The sequence below is a fragment of the Oryctolagus cuniculus genome, chromosome 16 (assembly GCF_051225735.1).
Source record: "Oryctolagus cuniculus isolate XC-2025 breed Fujian yellow rabbit chromosome 16, ASM5122573v1, whole genome shotgun sequence".
Classification (NCBI taxonomy): Eukaryota; Metazoa; Chordata; class Mammalia; order Lagomorpha; family Leporidae; genus Oryctolagus; species Oryctolagus cuniculus.
The window spans coordinates 50,559,862-50,580,542 of record NC_142882.1 but is presented as its reverse complement, the minus strand read 5'-3'; the positions used below and the strand labels follow the sequence as shown (position 1 = coordinate 50,580,542).

The 20,681-nt window shown below is 49.2% G+C and overlaps 1 protein-coding gene and 1 pseudogene across 1 annotated transcript; both read right to left on the bottom strand.

Moving 5' to 3' along the window:
• Positions 1-5,855: 5,855 nt before the first annotated feature.
• On the bottom strand, positions 5,856-6,524 carry LOC100348832 (nucleoside diphosphate kinase B; annotated as a pseudogene).
• A 9,441-nt stretch (positions 6,525-15,965) lies between these two features.
• LOC100358947 (heterogeneous nuclear ribonucleoprotein A1-like) lies at positions 15,966-17,312 on the bottom strand. Its single transcript, XM_002713707.6, has one exon. The coding sequence runs from the start codon at positions 17,289-17,291 to the stop codon at positions 16,329-16,331; it is 963 nt and encodes a 320-aa protein (XP_002713753.1). The 5' UTR covers positions 17,292-17,312; the 3' UTR covers positions 15,966-16,328.
• Between the last annotated feature and the right edge of the window lie 3,369 nt (positions 17,313-20,681).

The following is a 20,681-nucleotide window of genomic DNA, read 5'->3' as shown; positions in this document are numbered from 1 at the left end:
GCCAAGGAGGTCTGAGAACAGGGGAGAGCATTAGGCTTTTATCTAAGGCCTGCTCGCCTGTGCCTGGGACACTCAACAAAGCTGCTTCCTATCCCCTTGTGCCAGCACAGGGTCACTGATTGCTAAGGTTGTAGGTCCATGAGAAAGTTCTGGAACAATCTAGCTCCTCCTCTGTCTCAGGCGGTGGCGGGGGGCGGGGGGGATTCTTTATTTGCAGGAGGTGGGCTCTTGTTGTGAGGTGGCACCGGCAAGCCAGCCGCCTGGCTGTGGAGGGGTGAGCACAGGAAACTGTTCTGCTTTGTGCATCCCCATTGCAGATGATCTAATGAGCCGTAGGCACAGGTGCACACAGAGGCCGATTCGGAGGGGCTGTGTAGATCACAGCATCTGTGATGGACACTGGCCCCTGTGACAGGGACGCTTAGACCAGGAGGGCTGGGACAGCCATCGAAGGCTGGGGAGGCCTCATAGAGAGCTGCAGCCAAGCTGAACACGCCATTACCTCTGGACCCCTCATTTGGTTCCCATCCAGAGCAGGGATGATCACGAATGGTGACCATCTGTGCAGTGCTTGTTGGGCCCCAGCCAGGGCCAAGCAGGTCTGGTGAGCACCAGTCCCTCCTCCCACCCGCCCACCCCGTCTTGGACCTCTGGGCGGTTGTGTCCTGCTGCTCTCTCTTCCTGCTTCTCAAGTTTAATCCATACTTGATGAAGTGTCCTTCCTTAAAAAAAATTTTATTTACTTATTTATTTGAAAGGCAGAGTGACAGAGAGAGGGCAATGTCGCTCCCCCATTCGCGGAAGAACGACACAGGATCCTGTGCTGTTCTTTTGTCTGATCGGCCCTTCCCGGGTTTGCTGCTGGTCCTTCCTGGGTTGGCTGCCGATCCCTCCACCTCGTGGAAGGGCGGTTCCCCCTGCCACTTTCCCCACTTCCGCGGAGGAGCGGCACACCACCGGCCGGCTCTCTCGGGGGCTGCTCAGATGTTATCCGAATGTTCCTGGTGCATGTTGTCTCTCTCCTCCTTTATAGTCCTCTTCCACCAATCCCAACTCTGCTACCCACATGCCGAGTACACTGCTCTCCTCCAATCAGGAGCAGGATCAGCTCCTGCAGGTTATTGGTCGAACTGGAGGCAGCTGTGTAGAAGTTGTTTACTCCTCTCCCAGCACCATATTGTGGGAGAGCAGATGCATAGAATAAGTCTTAATTCCAGTAACTTAGTCTAGTCTGAGTTGCTCCCCACAGGGCAAGACAGAGATCTCTCATCTGCTGATTCACTCCCCAAATGACCACAGCAGCTGGGACTAGGCCAGTATGAAGTCAGGAGGCAAAAAATTGAGTCCAGGTCTCCCATGTGAATGGCAGGAACTCGGGTGCCTGGGCCATTGTCCATTGCCTCCAGGATGCGTTAGCGGGAAAGTGGATCAGAAGTGCAGGGTCTCTGGAACTCAGACCATCTCCTAGTGGGACATGGGCATCCCAACCAGCTGCTGAAGTCACTGTGCCACAGCACCTGCCCCTCTCTTGTCTTTTTAAAAAATGTATGCATCTATTTGAATAGGAGAGTTGAGAGAGAGAGAGATCTTGCATCCACTGGTTCACTCCCCAAATGGCCGCAGCAGGCAGGGCTGGGCTAGACCAAAGCCAGGAGCCAGAAACTCCATCCATGTCTCCCACGTAGGTGCAGGGACCCAAGCATTTGGGCCATCTTCCACTGCTTTCCCAGGCACCTTGGCAGGGAGTTGGATCGGAAGCAGAGCATCCAGAACTCAATCTGGCACTCTGAGATATAATATATATGTTAAACAGTAATGTAATATCTCCATTTACTGAGACATTTCTGGTGCAAGCATTGTGCACTGTGCTTTTAGATTCAGCCCCTCACCTGATCCTCCCTGAGCTTGCTGGGGCTGCCTTAGAGAGCACAGCCTGGGTAGGGCGTACGCTGCTTGGTCCTGGGAACTAGGAATCTGACGTGAAGGTGTGAGCAGGGCCGTGCGCTCTCTGTAGTGCTCGCGTGGATCTGTTCCAGGCCTTTCTGCTGGCATCCCGGAGTTCCCTGGCTTGGAGCAGCCTCCTGCCAGTCTTCTGCCAGCATCTCTCTGTGGCCTCTGTCTCCGCCTGCCTGCCTGCCTGCCTGTTACAAGGTCAGTGCCTGTGGCACTGGGCTGGGAACCCTGCTGTGTGTTATCCTGTTCCAGTAGGATCCATCTCACCTGCAGTACAGTCACCTTGTTCCCAAGGAAGGGCACTTGGTGAACTTGTGGGAGGAGTTAGGACTTCTCAGCGTGAATACTGGGAGAATGCGATCTAACCAGTAACCTCCCCGCCCCCGCCACCCTGCACACTCTGCAACAGGTGAAGACATTTGAGGTTGGACCAACCCGCCCAGGGGCATGCCCAGGGAGTGACCAGATGGGGCCTGCCTGGGACACAGGCCGTGTGACTCCAGAGGCCCCTTACCGGTTTTCACACTGACCTGAGCACCCAGCTCATCCAGGTTTTCAGGGAACCTGGGCCTGGGGTGAGGCTGGAGCACTCACATTCCTAACGTGTCCCCAGGGGTGCAGGTCCATAAACACACCTTGAGCTTGCCCCCAAGACCCCCGGGGGTCCTTAGTTTTATCTGCACATCAGAGTCACCTGGGCAACTTCCAGAAGTACTAAGCTGATGCTCAGTACCCCACACCCCAAAAAACTCAATCAGAAAGGCTCCTTCTCATTACTAATCCTTGTTCCAGCTCAAAAGTCTCATCTCTTCCCAGAGAACTCGACAAAACCAGCACTCACTCATTTCCTTCATTTATCACGGAGAGGCAGTGTGGTGCACTGGTTAGCTCCCAGGGCTCAGAAGCCAGGCTGCCGGGGTCTGACCCAGCCTTAGCGCTTACTGGAAGGTGTGGGGACACCTGGCTTTTCCTACTTGAAAACCTCAACTCGGAGGTTTTAAGTGTGTCAAGATTTTGGACAGTGCCGGGCACGCAATGAGCTCCCCACTTTGCAAATCCTTCGTTGAATGAATGTGTATGCAGCAGCTGCCTGTGCCAGGCCCTGGGGTACCCAGTAATAACACAGGAGGCCCTGGATCCTGTGCAGCTGACAATGCGAGCGGCACCCAGTGAGGGCGCTCAGTGGTTTATCTCAGAATCCCCCAGATGTATTCTAAGCCAGGGAGCGCTGCAATCTAGCCCTGTGCCTCCAGGGAGTGCCCCCAGGGGGCGCTGTGGGCAAAGGTGTGCGTGGCTCCTCGACCCCCTCGCCTTCCAGCCTCTCCGCCCGGGGGCACCCTCACTCCTGCCAGGTCGTGTTCCCCAAGCAGGGACCGGCATGGGTGCGGGGATGGGCGGACCGCAGCGTGGCACCTAGGCGTGCGAAACTGGAGGTGCAGGGAGTATCCTGGAGACAGGCGCCTCTTTTAAAGCCTGCAGGGTCGCCTCCCTCCCTTTCTTGGCGGGGAAGGAGGGGCTTGGTTAATTCTGATGGGAAACCCCAAACTCCCGACGGCCGCTGGGGGATACTGGGTCTCTGATTCCTGAAAGACCTCAGCCCCCCCACCCCCACCCCGTCTCGCCAGCCGGCCCCAGCCGGAGGGCTCCCTCCACGGGGCACTTGCTGCATGCAGACCCCCGTGGAGCAGCCGTCAGGACTGCGCGGCTCCGGGACTGTGGCCTCGGCTGGCGTCACTGTGGTGAGAGTGAGAGGCCGCTGCGAGGCAACCACAGGCCGGGTACTAGAGCACCGAGGAGGGACATGCCGTGAGCACCTGCCCCCGCCAGCCGCTCGCCAGGCCACCCAGCTCTTCCTCTTCAGTCCGCAGGTGGTCGATCCTGAAAGCAAGCGTGCTCCGGGGCAGGTGCGGGGCCGCGTACTTAGGGTTTGTGCGTCGGAATGCGTGGGACACCTGGAGACCCAGGTATAGAGGTGACGTCAGCCGCCCTGCTGAGCCCCACCTGGCACCGGCTCTCAGGTCCCTGCCTGCCCCGCCCCGTGCATACCTGGCGCGCTACCTCCCGCCTGCTGCAAGCTGCCAGGGAGGCCTGGGCTCTGGCCTCCGCCCCGGTAGGGTGAGGGGCAGGTCCCGCAGACTTCCCCTCCTGGGAGGCCGTTGTCAGCGCGGATTCGGGACCCAGATCTGGCTAAACACCCTGGGACACCGCTGTGTCACGCTGAGCTCTTGGGAAGGCACCTGAGCCAGTCGCAGACGCCCACAGAGCGCTCTGGAACCGCCGCGCCCGCTCCGTCCATTCTGAGCGGCAGGTGGCCCCTACCACCTCATCTTGTTGGTCACAGCCTGTTGCTCAAACCTCCCAGCGGCTTAGATGCAAACCCCGAGTCCCACAGCTGTGGCCTTGGAAAAAGTGGGTAAAGCTGGGGCCCGCACTGTGGTGCAGTGGGTTAAAGCCCTGGCCTGAAGCGCCAGCATCTCATATGGGTGCTGGTTTGAGTCCCGACTGCTCCTTTTCCGATCCAGCTCTCTGCTATGACCTGGGAAAGCAGCAGAAGATGGCCCAAGTCCTTGGGTCCCTGCACCCACGTAGGAGACCTGGAGGAAGCTTCTGACTCCCGGCTTCGGATCAGCACGGCTCTGGCCATTGTGGCCATCTGGGGAGTGAACCAGTGGATGGAAGACCTCTCTCTCTCTCTCTCTCTCTCTCTCTCTCTCTCTCTGTAACTCTGTCTTTCAAATAAATAAAATAAATCTTTTAAAAAAAATAGTGGGTAAAACTGCCGCCTGCAACGCTGGCATCCCATGCAGGTGCCAGTTCCAGTCCCGGCTGCTCTACTTCCAATCCAGCTCCCTGCTAATGTACCTGAGAAAGCAGTGAAAGATGGCCCAAGTCCTTGGGCCCCTGTGCCCACGTGGGAGTCCTGGAAGAAGCTCCTGGCTTCTGACCAGCCCAGCTCTGGCCATTGAGGCCATTTGAAGGTGAACCAGCAGATGGAAAATCTGTGTATGCAGCAGCTGCCTGTGCCAGGCCCTGGGGTAGCTCTGCCTTTCAAATAAATAAATCTTTAAAAAAAAATAATAATCCATGGGCAGGGCCAGCGCCATGGCTCACTTGGTTAATCCTCCGCCTGCGGTGCTGGTATCCCATGTGGGCACCAGGTTCTAGTCCTGGTTGCTCCTCTTCCAGGCCAGCTTTCTGCTGTGGCCCGGGAAGGCAGTGGAGGATGGCCCAAGTGCTTGGGCCCTGCACCCGCATTGGAGACCAGGAGGAAGCACCTGGCTCCTGGCTTCAGATTGGCGCAGCGCTGGCCGTAGCAGCCATTTGGGGAGTGAACCAACAGAAGGAAGGCCTTTCTCTCTCTCTCTCTCTCTCTCTCTCTCTCTCTCTCACACACACACACACACACACACACAGTTTAAAATCTACCTGTTCCCCCCCCACCCAAAAAAAAAAAAAAAATCCATGGGCGTGCATTGTTACCCAAGAGCTGCCTCCAAACAAACAACTACTGTTAAAGTCATGAGTTTGACAAATAGGGAGAAGCTACTAAATGTAGTTCTTTTTTTCTTTCAATGATTTATTTATTCATTTATTTGAAAGAGTTATGGAGAGAGAAGAGAGACAAAGAAAGACCTTCCATCCCCTGGTGCACTCCCCCAGATAGTTGCAATGGCCAGGCTTAAGCCAGGTGGAAGCCAAGAGCCAGGAGCTTCATCTGGGTCTCCCACATGGGTGCGGGGACCTAAGCACTTGGGCCATCTGCTGCTGCTTTCCCAGGTGCATTAGCAGGGGGATGGATCAGAAGTGGAGCAGCTGGGACACAAAACACTCCCCATATGGAATGCCGTCATTGCAGGTGGCAGCTCTGCCCACCAAGCCACAACACTGTTCCCTAAATGTAATTTTTTTTCCCCAGTTCCCAAAGGCTTTATTGGTAAACAGGCTTCCGAGTCTGTCACACAGGGCTGCGTCAGGAGCTCCTCCAGCTGCCTGGCCACCTCTCACTCACAGACCCAGTCGTGAGCACAAGACTTGTAGTCGACCAGTTCTTCAGGCTGGAACCACAGGCTTATTTCTTTTTCAGCACTTTTCACTGAGTTGCTGCCATGAGTGATGTTCCTGCCAACCCGGATGCAGAAGTCCCCGTGGATGGTGCCCGGCTTAGAGTCCGCAGGGTCGGTCTCCCCGAGCAATACTCGACCTGTCTTCACCACGTTCAGCCCCTCCCAGACCATGGCCACGACCGGCCCCAAGTTCATGTACTTCACCAGCCCCGGGAAGAACGGGCGGTCTTTCAGGTCCATGTAGTGTTGCTTCAGGTGCTCCTTGGAGGCCTGAAGGAACTACATGGCCACCAGGCGGAATCCCTTCTGCTCAAAGCGCTTGATGATTTCTCCCACCAGGCCGCGCTGCACGCTGTCCAGCTTGATGGTGATGAAAGTGCACTCCAGGTGGGCCATGGTCCGGGAAGCTGGCAGGGCCGGGTGGCGGCTGCACTGTGGAAGCTGAGTAAATGTAATTTTTTTTAAAGGCAGAGTTACACAGAGAGAGAAGGAGAGGCAGAGAGAGAGAGGTCTTCCATTCCGCTGGTTCACTCCCCAAATGACCGCAACAGCCAGAGCTGAGCTGATCCGAAGCCAGGAGCCAGGAGCTTCTTCCCGGTCTCCCACATGGGTGCAGGGACCCAAGGGCTTAGGCCATCTTCTGCTTTTCCAGGCCATAGCAGAGAGCTGGATCAGAAAAGGAGCAGCTGGGACTTGAACCGGCACCCATATGGGATGCCCTCACTGCAGGCTAGGGCTTTAACCTGCTGCACCACAGCACCAGCCCCCTAAATGTAGTTCTTAGTACAGGATAAGACTTCTGTCATTCTTAAGGTTGCTGTTTTTTTCTTTTGTATTTCTAAGAAACCCATATTAAAAACTTTCAATAGCATAAGTAGACCTATAGTAAAGCTAACCAATGATAATGCTAAAGGGTCAGAGGTATTCATGTGTGTGGCTTCCTCCAAGGTCATGTGCAGGATAATGCAATGTGTTCACAGGTCATATGTTTTTGTGAGATTTGAAAAAAATAAGCTATCTTAGCTGTCATCAATGAAGACCACCATCTTTTCCTCTTTGACGTTCCCTCTAGCAACTTCTTGCATATCGTGGTATGGGAGTGGCCACAGCATTTCTGAGATCCAGTTGAGAGAAAATGGAGCTGCAGATACACTTGGTTTGGGTTTCCTGTGGGAGGAACTTACATACATTCTATTGATTGTCCCAGTGTGGAGAGGGCTTTTTTTTTCCTTTGAGAACAAGTTTTACTGTTAACTCTGATGACATAACTCTTTGAGGACAGAGGTCCTGCATGGGAAGTTAGTGCACAGTGCCTCCTGTTGTTAATTTAACAATTGACACTCTTATGTATGATGTCAGAGACCACCTGAGGCTCTTGACATGAGCTGCCTAGGCTCTGAAAGCCTTTTAAATCCACAAACTCTGTCAGTATTTAGACAAGGGCATAACAAAGTGGAAGTTCTCACCTCCCTTCAGAGAAAAGTACCTCCTTCTTTGATGACCACTTCTTTCCACTGGGGTCTCACCTACTGAGGTCCTTCCTGTAGGACATTTTTTGCTACAGTGTCTTGGCTTTTCATTCCTGAAATGTTATCATGGGCTTTTCAGCCAGACCAGGATGCCTTAAGGGCTGATTTTGAGATCAGAGTGCTATTTAAAGTGATTGTCATTCTATGAGACTGCTGTGTGGACTGTTTCCCAGGTTGGAGCATTCACTCCTTTTTAATTCTATCTATTACTATTACCAGACCCTTAATCCTATCCATATGATCACTTTAACACTTAAGATGGTATTTTTACCACCCAGCTTAAGGGGATTTGGGGTCCAGTGGCAAGTTTTTAAACTGTACCTTTAGAAGTAAGTCCATAGGAATGTATGCAGAACTATACAGCTTTGCAGTTACAAACATCATACACTTCATGATTACAACTTTAGGAACATGGTGATTCTTCCCACCACGTCCACCCTCCCACCCCCACTCCCAGTCCTCTTCCTCCTCCCTCTCTCATTCCCTCTCATTTTTTACTGAGATATATTTTAATTGATTTTATACACATATGATTAACTCTATGTTAAGTAAAGCATTCAACAAATAGTATGAAAAAAAGCAGTTCCTCAACTGTCTAGAAAAGGGCTGTTCAAGTCCTTGCTCCTCAAAGTGTCAATTTTATTCTACAGATTTCCTTTTAGGTGCTCTATTAGTTATCACAGGTCAGGGAGAACATGTGGTAATTGTCCCTTTGGGACTGGCTTATTTCACTAAGTATGATGTTTTCCAGGGTAATCCATTTTGTTGTAAATGAATGGATTTCATTTTTTTTACAGTTGTGTAGTACTCCATGGTGTACATATCCGATAATTTCTTTATCCAGTCTTCAGTTGACAGGCATTTGGGTTGATTTCATGTCTTAGCTATTGTGAATTGAGCTGCAATAAACACCCGGGTGCAGAAAACTTTCATATGCTGATTTCATTTCCCTTGGGTAAATTCCCAAGAGTGATATGACTGGGTTGTATGATAGATCTGTATTCAGATTTCTGAGGTATCTCCAAACTGTCTTCCACAGTGGCTGTACCAGTTACATTCCCACCAACAGTGGATTAAGGTACCTTTTTCCCCCACATCCTTGCCAGCATTTGTTGTTTGTTTATTTCTGTATGAAAGCCATTCTAACTGGGATGAGGTGAAACCTCATTGTGGTTTGATTTGCATTTCACTGACAGCTAGTGATCCTGAGCATTTTTTATGTGACTGTTAACCATTTGGATTTCCTCTTTTGAAAAATGTCTGTTTAAGTCCTTTGCCCTTTTCTTCACTGGGTTGTTTGTTTTGTTGTTGAGTTTCTTGATCTCTTTGTATATTCTGGTTATTAATCCTTTATCAGTTGGATAGTTTGCAAATAATTTCTCCCATTCTGTCAGTTGCCTCTTCACTTTCCTGAGTGTTTCTTTTGCAGTACAGAAGTTTCTCAGTTTGATAATTTGTTAATTTTGGCTTTGATTGCCTGTGCCTCTGGGGTCTTTTCCAAAAACTCTGCCTGTGCCAATGTCTTGCAGGGTCTCCCCAATGTTCTCTAATAATTTGATGGTATTGGGTCATAGATTTAAATCTTTAGTCAATTTTGAGTGAATTTTTGTGTAAGGGTGAAAGGTAGGGGTCTGTCTTCATACTTCTGCATGTGGAAATCTAGTTTGCCCAATACTAGCTTTTTAAAAGATTTATTTATTTATTTGAAAGTCAGAGTTACACACAGAGAAGGAGAGGCAGATAGAGAGAGGTCTTCCATCCACTGGTTCACTCCCCCAGTTGGCTGCAACAGCTGGAGCCGTGCCCATCTGAAGCCAGTAGCCAGGAGTTTCTTCTGGGTCTCTAACATGGTTGCAGGGACCCAAGGACTTGGGCCATCTTCCACTACTTTCCCAGGCCATAGCAGAGAGCTGGATCAGAAGTGGAGCAGCCTGGACTCAAACTGGTGCCCATGTGGGTTACTGGCACTGCAGGTGGCAGCTTTACCCACTACACCACCGTGCCAGATCCTCCCAGCATCATTTATTAAAGAAACTGTCCTTGCTCCAGGGATTGGTTTTAACTCTTCTGTCAAATGTAAGTTGGTTGTAGATGCTTGGATTGATTTCTGGCATTTCTATTCTGTGGGGAAGGCTGTGAGTACACCTATGACCCACTGGGCCTGCTCACCTCACGTGGAGACCCATAGGTGCACAACCCAAGGTGTGCATGCACTGAAGGGGAAAATCAGGTTTGAAATGTGCTAAACCGGAGGCTGGTTTGTAATGTGTGTGATTATGAGAGATGTAATGTTTACATACAGGATTTAGTTCTCATGCATGCTGGAATAAAGCAATTCTATCCCGTCAGAAAACAGAAATGAAAAGCAGAAGAGAAAAAAAAAAAAACCTCTGGAGCCAGCGTGGTGGTGCAGCAGAGTAACCCACCACTTGCAGCCCCGGCATCCCATGTCACAGTGCTGACTCGAAGCCCTGCTTGTCTGCTTCCAATCCAGCTTCCTGCTAATGTGCCTGGGAAGGCAGCACCCGATGGCTCAAATACCTGGGCCCCTGCCACCCATGTGGGAAACCTGGATGGAGTTCTTAGTTCCTGGCTTCAGCCTGGTCCAGCTCCTGCTCTTGAAGCCGTTTGGGGAGTGAAACAGCTAGAAGATATTCATTCTGTCTGTCTGTCTCTGCCTTTCAAAGAAAAATAAAATATCTTAAAAAAATTAATAATGGACCACAACAATGACACTTATAACAAAGTGATTCAAGGTATCTTTCATTGGTAATATTTAAAATGGTCACTCCTTTTATTATCATCACTATTGTTATTATTATCACTTATCTGAGAGGTAGAGAGACAGAGTTGTTTCACTGTTGTAAGACCCACAATGGCTGGGGAGCCAAAGCTGGGAGAACTCCTTTAGGAAGTCAATCCAGGTTTTTCCTGTGGGCAGCAGGGACCCAAGTACTTGAGCCATCGCCGGCTGCCTCTCAGAGTTCGCATTAGTGAGGAGATAGAGCCAGAGACTGAACACAGGCATTCCGATGCGAGACCTGTGTGTTTAACTACGAGGCTGCCCACCCATTTCTAGTCAGCATCTTAAATCTTAAGGCTCACATTTGAAAAAATTACTAGAAATTTTCCTAAGTTTGACATCAATCCTAGAAACTTTCAGTATTTTGGCATTACAAAATTCATTATATAAAAAATCTGCAGCTAAATTTAAAAAATAATGGTGGGTCAGTCAATTACTCTACGTTCATTAATTTTTTTTGAAAAGATTTATTTTATTGGGGCTGGAGCTGTGCCATAGTGAGTAAAGCTGCCACATGCAGTGCTGGCATCCCAGATGGGCACCAGTTTGAGTACCAGCTGCTCCACTTCCAATCCAGCTCTCTGCTGTGGCCTGGGAAAGCAGTAGAAGATGGCCCAAGTCCTTGGGCCCCTGCACCCATGTGGGAGACCTGGAAGAAGCTCCTGGCTCCTGGCTTCTGATCAGCACAGTTCTAGCCATTGCGGCCAACTAGGGGAGAGAACCAAGAGATAGAAGACCTCTCTGTCTCTCTGTGTCTCTGCCTCTCTGTAACTTCTGCCTTTCAATGAAATAAATGAATCTTTAACAAAAAATTTATTAAATATTTACTTATTTATTTGAAATGCAGAGTGACAGAGAAAGGGAGACAGAAATGAAGAGATCATCCATCCAGTGGTTCACTCCCCAAATTCCCACAATGACCAGGGCTTGGCCAGACCAAAGCCAGGAACCTGGGACTCCATCTTGGGCTGTAATCTGCTGCCTTCCGAGGCACATTAGGAGGAAACTGGATTGGAAGCAGAGCAGCTGGGTCTTGAACCAATTCTCTGATGTGGGATGCCGACATCACAAGCGGCCACTTAACCCACTCCGCCACAAGGTAGGCCCCTATTGATTGATATTTCAATAATGATGTTTATAAGATGTTCCCGCATCCCCAGTGGATGCCTGAAATGGCAGATGAAATCCCGAATCTCGGCTCCTTTCTCATCTTAACTGAGATGAAAACTTAGCACCCAATGGGGCCCTTGCTTTTGCAGTTTGAGGTGTGATGGCAACACTAGCACATTGCACATTTCAGACTGAAGACTTATTCTTACCTTACATCACGCTGCTCAGTGGCCTAAGCACTGCCATCCCCCAACAGTTAATCTGGTAACCAAGACTGCTACCAAGTAACTACTGGGAGGGTAGTGTATACAGTGTGGATACACTGGACAAAAGCATGATATTTGTCCTGGTCTGGCTAGAGCCAGACAGCCAGAGATGTTTTCATGCTACTCAGAACAGTATGCAGTTTAGAACTTAGGAATTATTTATTTCTGGAGTTTTCCATTTAATATTTCAGACCATGGTCGACATTGGGTGACTGCAAAACATAGAACTGTGAATAGATGGGAACTGCTGCATGTATAATGCAATATCTCTGAATTTTGCAATGCTTGTAATAGTTGCCAACTTTTAAAAATATGAAATGGGCTGTGATTTTATGTCTCATAATAAGCCATCACTTTTGTACTTCCCCTACCCATGCATTAAAATTCCACTGACCAAGAAGGACAAAAACAGGAAAACATCACCTCCTACCAGAGCCTTCCTCAGGAACCCCATAGTGATGCACTGCACACGACCCTGCATCAGAGAGGGAAGAAAGAAGTGGGCCAGGAAAAGGGAGAAATGGGAGGGAAAAGGAAGAGATTTGTGGGTACTTTAGTTTGTGGAAAATGGAGTTGAAAAATGAGTTTATTCTGCTGCAAAATATCTTAAAATCCATGCATAGCTTTCTCATAACATGCATTTTTCATAAATTTTTGAAGACTCCCTCATCTACATGGTTTCAAAATTTGTGTGCACCAAAGTAAATGTATATTATGATTCCATTTTCTGCAAACTGTTTGAAGTCCCCTTCTATGGAAATTCCAGCTGAACAGGTAACCAGGGCTCAAGCAGAAAGATGAAGCCACCATAATAGCTGCTAACAAGAAAGAGACACAAAGCAAAATATTAGGAAAATGTAGAGTAAAACAGACTAAACATTTTAGAGGGTTTTCTAACTCTCTGCCAGGCCTTGCCCAGATGGTAACAGAAACCGTTTGTTTAAATTAAGTCTTCCTTAAATTATAAGGAGCCAAGCTAATTTTCAATGTCAAGAATTCTTGGAAGAGAGCCACGGAGGTGGGAGAGTACACAGTACTGTGGAGTGAAGAAGGAGCTATGCATTCGCCAGCTGAAATTTTCTGCAATCCATGTGGTATCCACGCATGTTCAAAACAATAAGCCCCCTCCAAAACCAGCCATTTCATCATTGCTACCGTGCTGAAGCCCGGCCACAAGAAATAGCCCACATTTTTAATGCAAAACTTCATTTTAATTATCCAGCCCCCACCACCACCACCACCAAATAACTGCAGTGGAAGAAAAGTGAACATGAGGACGGTATGGTAAGTGGCTTTCTCCTCTCACATCCCCGACTGTTTATTACAGCTTTGATGAAGTTCTTAGAAATGAAATGTTTAAAGCAAATTAGCAAAGTACAAGGTTAAAAAATCAAGATGGAGTTCATCTTCTTTTAGTTAAAGTGTGCTACACAGGCATGCATACCAAGAAGAATCTCTGGGCATGACAACATAGATTTTACATTTTTCATGTGGGTGATGCGGGGCTTACTGGGAGCTATCCAGGGAAAGTCTAGAAATCCCCATTAAAACCGGCTGAGGTCTGGTCCTGAACACCCACAAAAGACACGCCCTGTGGATAGAGCAACACGCGAGGCTATTAGCTCCTCTGTCCTCTGATAGGGCTCTGGGGCTCTCTTCAAGCCCTGTCGTGGCATCCTGCTTGAATCCAAGTTCATGATCAGATGGCTTCCTTCACCCCCAGCTGCCCCAGCTGTGTCTTTCAAAAGCAGTTAGAGCTGCAGCCCAGCCAGTTCTCTTAACTTTCCATGTGTATTGAGAAGTAAATTAGGAGTTAGGAGCCCTCCCAGCTTTGCTAATCCTGTCACTAAGTGGCTGCTGGTAATGGCTTGAACGCTGCAGCCGCCAGATGACAACCTGAACGCCACTCACAGCCAAGTCCTTTTATGCTCTGCTGAGCCTCCTGGATCTGTGGAATTTGGACTGGGGTTATCGGAACAGCTTCTCCATCAAGTCCATCCCTGGCAGTAACTGTCACAGGCCAATGGTGATGCTGTCTAACAGGAAACCACTTAGCCACACTTACCTCAAATTGGGTTGGTTGCCAGGGACTGTTCACCTCTGCTCACAGCTTCCAGTGCCATGGCCATGAGCACTTCAGCTGTTTGAATTCCTGCAAAGCACGTGCAAGCAGCGTAGAAAGGAAGCTAAACCCAGGTCCATGTCTGCCTCTCCTGCTTGCTGGCAGGCAGGTAGTCTCTCCATCCCTGGGAACCTCAGTGTACCCATCTGCAAAACGGGCCTGATATGATCACCTTCCTCATCTCACAGGCCAGTGAAGGAGAGCAAAGTGATTAATGTTGGGAATGGATTTTGAAATTTTCATACAAATGGAAATAGAGCATTTTGTACAAATGAAAGACCCTTCTACCCCTAGCACCTTCAGTTATGGCCTCTTTCTCTATCTCTCTCTCCTCATTTAATTTATTTGGAAGGAAGAGTGACAGAGAAAGAGACAGACAGACATAAAGAAATCTTCCAATCACTGGTTCACTTCCCAAAAGACCCCAACAGCTAGCTAGGCCTGGCCCAGGTAAAATCTAGGAGCCAGGAACTCTATCCAGGGCTCCCACGTGGGTGGCAGGGGCCCAAGTACTTCCACTGCCTTCCCACACTGCTAGCCTGGGAAAAGATCCAAGTTCACAATTCCAACTACGTTTTTCCACTGAATGCCAATCGCTTTCACACCTGTAGAGTGGAAAAATCGGAAGTCAAACCAGCGTAAGCAGGGGCCTGCGTGTTACCATGTGCACAGATTGGATGGAGATTTGGCTCCCTGTGGACAGATTATCCTGGACCACTTATTTGTTCCTATTAGGTTGTTACTAAGCCCAGGCACAGTTTTCCGTTCAGTTCTTTCCTAACCTGCTTATTTGACCTTAAACTGTGCAATTATTTTCAATATTGTAAAAATATATTCCTTCATGGAGTGAAATAGGAAGGCAATTGCTAGCAGAAGATAAGCAATCTCAAAGCTTTCGAACAGGGAAGACTGGGGGATTAAACTAGGAGACTTTTATATTTCTGTTGACTTGTCTTTTCAAATTGTAGTGGTAATGCAGGTTTACTGTAGAAAATTCACACAAAAACTACAGAAAAGTAGGGAATAGGAAAGCCCAGTTAACACATGAGCCCTTCCTTCAAGAATTACCCCCATCCCATATGTCTCTCATAGCTTAAAGCATTTGTTTTTTCATTTAGTAAATACTTTTTATGTGGCAAAGGTATAGCAAGCACCACACTGGACTGACACTCGTTTAGCAAGCACTGGTAAATATTGGGTTGATGCAATTTGATATCTGCTTTCATTTATTATTATTTTTATTTGAAAGAGAAACACACAGATTCACACACACACACACACACACACACCCCACAGGCAAGAGATCGCTGGTTCACTCCCCAGAAGCCTGGAATGGTTGGAGCTAGAACAGGCCGAAGCCTGGCACTCAATTCAGATTTCCCACAGTGATAGCAAGGACCCGAGTACTGGAGCCGTCACCTGCTGCCTCCCAGGGTGCATAACAGCAGGAAGCTAGTATCACAAGGGAAGCCAGGATCCAAAGCCCGGCACTCTGATATGGGATACAGGTGTCCCAGATGATGGTCCAACATTCATGCCCAACAGCCACCCCCATTTCTGCTTCCTTCTGGACTTCTCCCAGGGATGTCACAGTCTCTACTCACTTGAAGATCCCCTATCTCATAGAGCTCTTATTTATTTATTTATTGACTGGCAGAGTGGACAGTGAGAGAAAGAGACAGAGAGAAGGTCTTCCTTTTGCTGTTGGTTCACCCTCCAATGGCTGCCATGGCTGGCACACTGCGGCTGGCACATCGCGCTGATCCGAAGCCAGGAGCCAGGTGCCTCTCCTGGTCTCCCATGTAGGTGCAGGGCCCAAGGACCTGGGCCATCCTCCACTGCACTCCCTGGCCACAGCAGAGAGCTGGCCTAGAAGAGGGGCAATCGGGACAGAATCCGGCGCCCCGACAGGGACTAGAACTCGGTGTGCCGGCGCCGCAGGCAGAGGATTAGCCTATTGAGCCGTGGCGCCTGCCAGAGCTCTCATTTTAAAAACTTTCATTTATTAAACTTTTAAACATTCTAGGCTATTTGGAAATAACCAAAAGAACGTAGATTCACAAACCACTAACCCTAAACTCAATTCAGGTCACAGATGATTTTTTTTGATTAGCTAACTTTTTTTTTTTTTTTTTAAAGACACATTTATTCAGCGTCATGATCAGACTATTACATTTAGCAATCAACAGCATGGGTGCAAAAGAAAAAAAAAGAAAAAACTACATTAAAACCCTTTGTTGGAATGCTTTACACTTTCCACAGAACAGAAACTAAAATAACCTGTTATACAATTAGTCACAAATACAGTCCTCGAGTTTTTTTGCCCATACACATGAGTATTGTCTAAAACATGTCTTCTTTGTAGCAGCTAGGCCCTGCCACCACTGTGCTTGGCTGAGTTCACAAATCTGTTGTAACCTGTAGCTTCCCTGTCACTTCTCTGGCTCTCCTCTCCTGCTAAGCTTTGTTTCCTGGCAGTTATTAAAACCTTCTGCCACTGCCATAGCTGCTGCTGCTGCTAGAACCACCATAGCCACCTTGATTTCGTGGTTTGGCAAAATATTGGCCGCCACCACCATAGGGGCCAGAGCTTCTGCCTCCAAAATTTCCTCCCTTCATGGGTCCAAAATTTGAAGATTGATTGTTGTAATTGCCAAAATCATTGTAGCCTCCACTGCCTCCAAAATTGCTTCCGTCATTACCAAATCCATTGTAACCATCCCCACTGCCACCATAACCACCTCCACCGCGGCTGCCGCTGAAGCCACCACGACCACTGAAGTTTCCTCCACGACCAAAGTTGTCATTGCCACCAAAACCACCTCCACGACCACCACCAAAGTTTCCAGAACCACTTTGACCTCTCGGGGTGGACGAAGCGCTGGCCATCTCCTGCTTCGACAGGGCCTTCCTCACTTCACAGTTGTGGCCGTTCACAGTGTGGTATTTCTGAATGACAATCTTATCCACGGAGTCATGGTCGTCGAAGGTCACAAAAGCAAAGCCCCTCTTCTTGCCACTGCCTCGGTCAGTCATGATCTCAATCACCTCGATTTTCCCGTACTGCTCAAAGTAATCTCGGAGGTGATGCTCTTCAGTGTCTTCTTTAATGCCACCCACGAAGATCTTTTTCACAGTGAGGTGGGCACCTGGTCTTTGGGAATCTTCTCTCGACACAGCCCTCTTTGGTTCCACAACTCTTCCATCCACTTTGTGTGGCCTTGCGTTCATGGCCGCATCCACCTCCTCCACGGTGGCGTAGGTGACAAACCCAAAGCCCCTGGAGCGCTTGGTGTTCGGGTCTCTCATTACCACGCAGTCCGTGAGCGTGCCCCATTGCTCAAAATGGCTCCTCAGGCTCTCATCGGTCGTCTCAAAGCTCAGCCCTCCGATGAAGAGCTTCCGCAGCTGCTCGGGCTCCTTGGGCGACTCTGACTTCGACATGATGGCGGTGGGAAGAATAATTCATTTACTTATTTGGAAGACAGCATGAGGGGGAGACAGAGAGAGAGAGAAATCTTCTATCCACCGGTTCACTCCCCAAAAATGCAACAGATGGGGCGAGGCTAGACAGAACCAGGAGCCTGGAGCTCCACTTGGGTCTCCACCTAAGTGGCAGGGCCCAAGCACTTGACCCATCATCTACTGCCTTCCCAGGTGCATTAGCAGGGAGCTGGATTGGGAATGGAACAACTGGGATTCGGATCAGCACTCATATGGGATGCAGGCATTGCAGGTGGCAGCTTAGCTCTCTGCTCCATGATGCTGGCCCCAGCCTTCTAAAGCCTGGAAAATCATTCACTTTGTATGAAACATGCATAGTCCCCAATGACCATTAATAAGGGGATGACTCCAAGTTCTCATGAACCAGGCTCTCAATACCTGTTGTACAGGCCTGATGTAAGAACAGAGCATCCAGTCTTCAACGAGGTCTCAGTTTCCACTAAGGGGACAATATAATTTATCATCCCAAACTAGTTTAAAAATCTAGTTAAAATTAAAAATAATTAAATCTAGTTAAAATGTTCTAAAGGAGCCCCTTGCTGCCCCTGCTCAGCGTCACTCACACATGTCCCTGTGTCTGAATTTGCCACAGCTGTCATTGAGCACGTCTGTGCTTAGCCTTGGGTCTTCACGTCCACCTGGAATTTGTAGCATAAACCTTTGCTGCACGCATCTCGAAGAATTCAGAGGCCCTGAGTGTCTTCAGAGCTGTATCTAAAGTGCCAGGCTCTGCATGGGGAATCAACTCACAAGAGTTCTCCCCTGTGAAGGCTCTCAAGTCAGAAAGGCCCATGACTAATGAGGGTAGTAGCGGCTCAGAAGGTTCTAGAACTGACCACACTGTTCCTTTCCCTGACCCTGGACAAGTGAAGTCAAGTCTTTGTTCATTTGTTTTTAAAGATTTATTTATTTATTTGAAAGAATTACACACAGAGAAGGAGAGGCAGAGCGGGGGCGTCTTCCATCCGCTGGTTCACTCCCCAGTTGGCCACAATGGCCAGAGCTGCGCTGATCTGAAACCAGGAGCCAGGAGCTTCCTCTGAGTCTCCAACATGGGTGGAGGGGCCCAAGGACTTGGGGCATCTTCCACTGCTTTTCCAGGCCATAGCAGAGAGCAGGATTGGAGGTGGAGCAGCTGGGACTCAAACTGGTGCTGGTATGGGATGCCAGCCCTGCCTATGCCACAGCGCCGGCCCCTGTTTGTTTTAACAAAACTTTTAACAAAAACTTTTAAAACCTTTTAACAAAATTGTATATAATGGTTCCAAGGGAGAGGGGCCCTCGCATTTCCTCCCAGGAAGGTGACAAAAGTCTGGTCTCTTGGTGCTCCCCAGCATCAGCTGTTGTGCCCTCTGCACGCCGACGCTCACGCCCTACCATCCATTCAGCCCAGCTCAGCCTCCCTCGGGGTGCCCGTACCCTCCACATCCTCCATGGCTATCATGCATCCTGCTCCCTGTGTCCTACCAGTGACGTGGGTCAGCATCCTTCACTCATTCATTTCCTCCACATTCATTGATCAGCTGCCCTGCCCAACCCCAGGCACTCTAAATTTAGCATTTAATTACCTGTATATGATCTCGCAGGCTTTAATGATAGGTACATTATATTCATTTTGTATCCTCAACAAAATGCTAATCTTCCAGCTTTGGGGGACTGAGTCTGAGGCCATTGTCAGCCACTGGGCGTGAAAGTTGGGAAAGGGGCCCCCTCTGGGTGTTGGACTTGCTGAGATCACCTAGGCCCTGCTTGCCTCCTGGCCTGTGCAGCCTCTCTGTGCCTGGAACATCTGGATGCCACTTGGCAGAGCCCACCAAGCACGGAGCAATTGCCCAGCAAAGAGCAGACTCCTTCTAAAGCCTGGCAAATCATTCATTTTGTATGAAACATGCATAGTCCCCAGTTACCATTAATAAGGGGATGACTCTTTCTAAGTTCTCATGAACCAGGCTCTCAATACCTGTTGTACAGGCCTGATGTAAGAACAGAGCATCTTGGCCGGCGCCGCGGCTCACTAGGCTAATCCTCCGCCTTGCGGCGCTGGCAGCCCGGGTTCTAGTCCCGGTCGGGGCACCGGATTCTGTCCCGATTGCCCCTCTTCCACTCTAGGTCTCTGCTGTGGCCCAGGAGTACAGTGGAGGATGGCCCAGGTCCTTGGGCCCTGCACCCACATGGGAGACCAGGAGAAGCACCTGGCTCCTGGCTTCGGATCAGCGCGGTGCACCGGCGGCCGCAGCGCGCTGGCTGTGGCGGACATTGGAGGGTGAACCAACGGCAAAGGAAGACCTTTCTCTCTGTCTCTCTCTCTCACTGTCCACTCTGCCTGTAAAAAAAAAAAAAAAAAAAAAAAAAAAAAAAAGAACAGAGCATCCAGTCTTCAACAAGGTCTCAGTTTCCACTAGGGGGACAATATAATTTATCATCCCAAACCAGGCGCTTGTGAGGCATAGCAGCTTTACCTGCGATGCCACAGCGCTGGCCTCTGTCATCATCTCTCAACATCTCAGCCCACACAGAGCTGTGGTGTCACAGTCCTCTGTAGAACGCACCTCAGTAAGATCCAAAGGTGCTTTGGTCAACAAGAGAGCATGCCCAGCCCTTAGTAGTCACTTGCTAAGTACCAGTTGGATATCTGACCATGAAAATCCCCCCAACTTCTTCCCGTGTCACATTGGTGGTGGAAGAAGACTGGAAAGTCCTGCTCCCCAGGCAGAGGAAGAAGGTGCACCTTAAGATGTCGTTAAAGAAGCTTGGAAGACGGCGTTGGTTACCCATTTCATGCCAGCTTCTTTCCTGAGACCAGGAAAGTTTCTCCCCATCCCGGCTTCCTTCCAAGAAAGTTATTCTTCGCAAGTCTCTCAAAGGTGGAGGACAAGCATTTAAATAGTCTTTCAGGAGCTTCCACTCTATTTGAGGACACACCAAACTATTTCTGCTCTGAACTTTTTTTAGACTGAAAAACTCAACATGCAAGGCACAAGGTCCCCTGATGTTATGCCTCTGTGTGTATCTCATCTCTGTGCAAATAAATGCACACAAACACCTTTTATCTGGATAAAGAAAGCACGTTCTATTCATAGGAAAATAGTGGGGTCAGGCTTTCTGGTTTTTTTGTTTGTGCACCACAGGGTGCCTAATAGCACTGCAGGGGCAGGCATCCAATGTCACGCCAGCCACCTACAGCATGCACGGTGCCCAGGCAGCCATGAGGGTGCTAATTAGAGGGTGTCAGGAGATGATGAGGGAAGGAAGGGGAAAAAAAAAAAAAAAAGATAAAACTTTCCATGAAGATGGAACGTAAAGAGGGGGTGGTTTTCTTCTTTGTATTTT

What these genes read in the sequence shown, in the direction of transcription:
- LOC100358947 (XM_002713707.6), bottom strand. Translation starts at nt 17,291, where the DNA reads ATGTCGAAGTCAGAGTCGCCCAAGGAGCCCGAGCAGCTGCGGAAGCTC.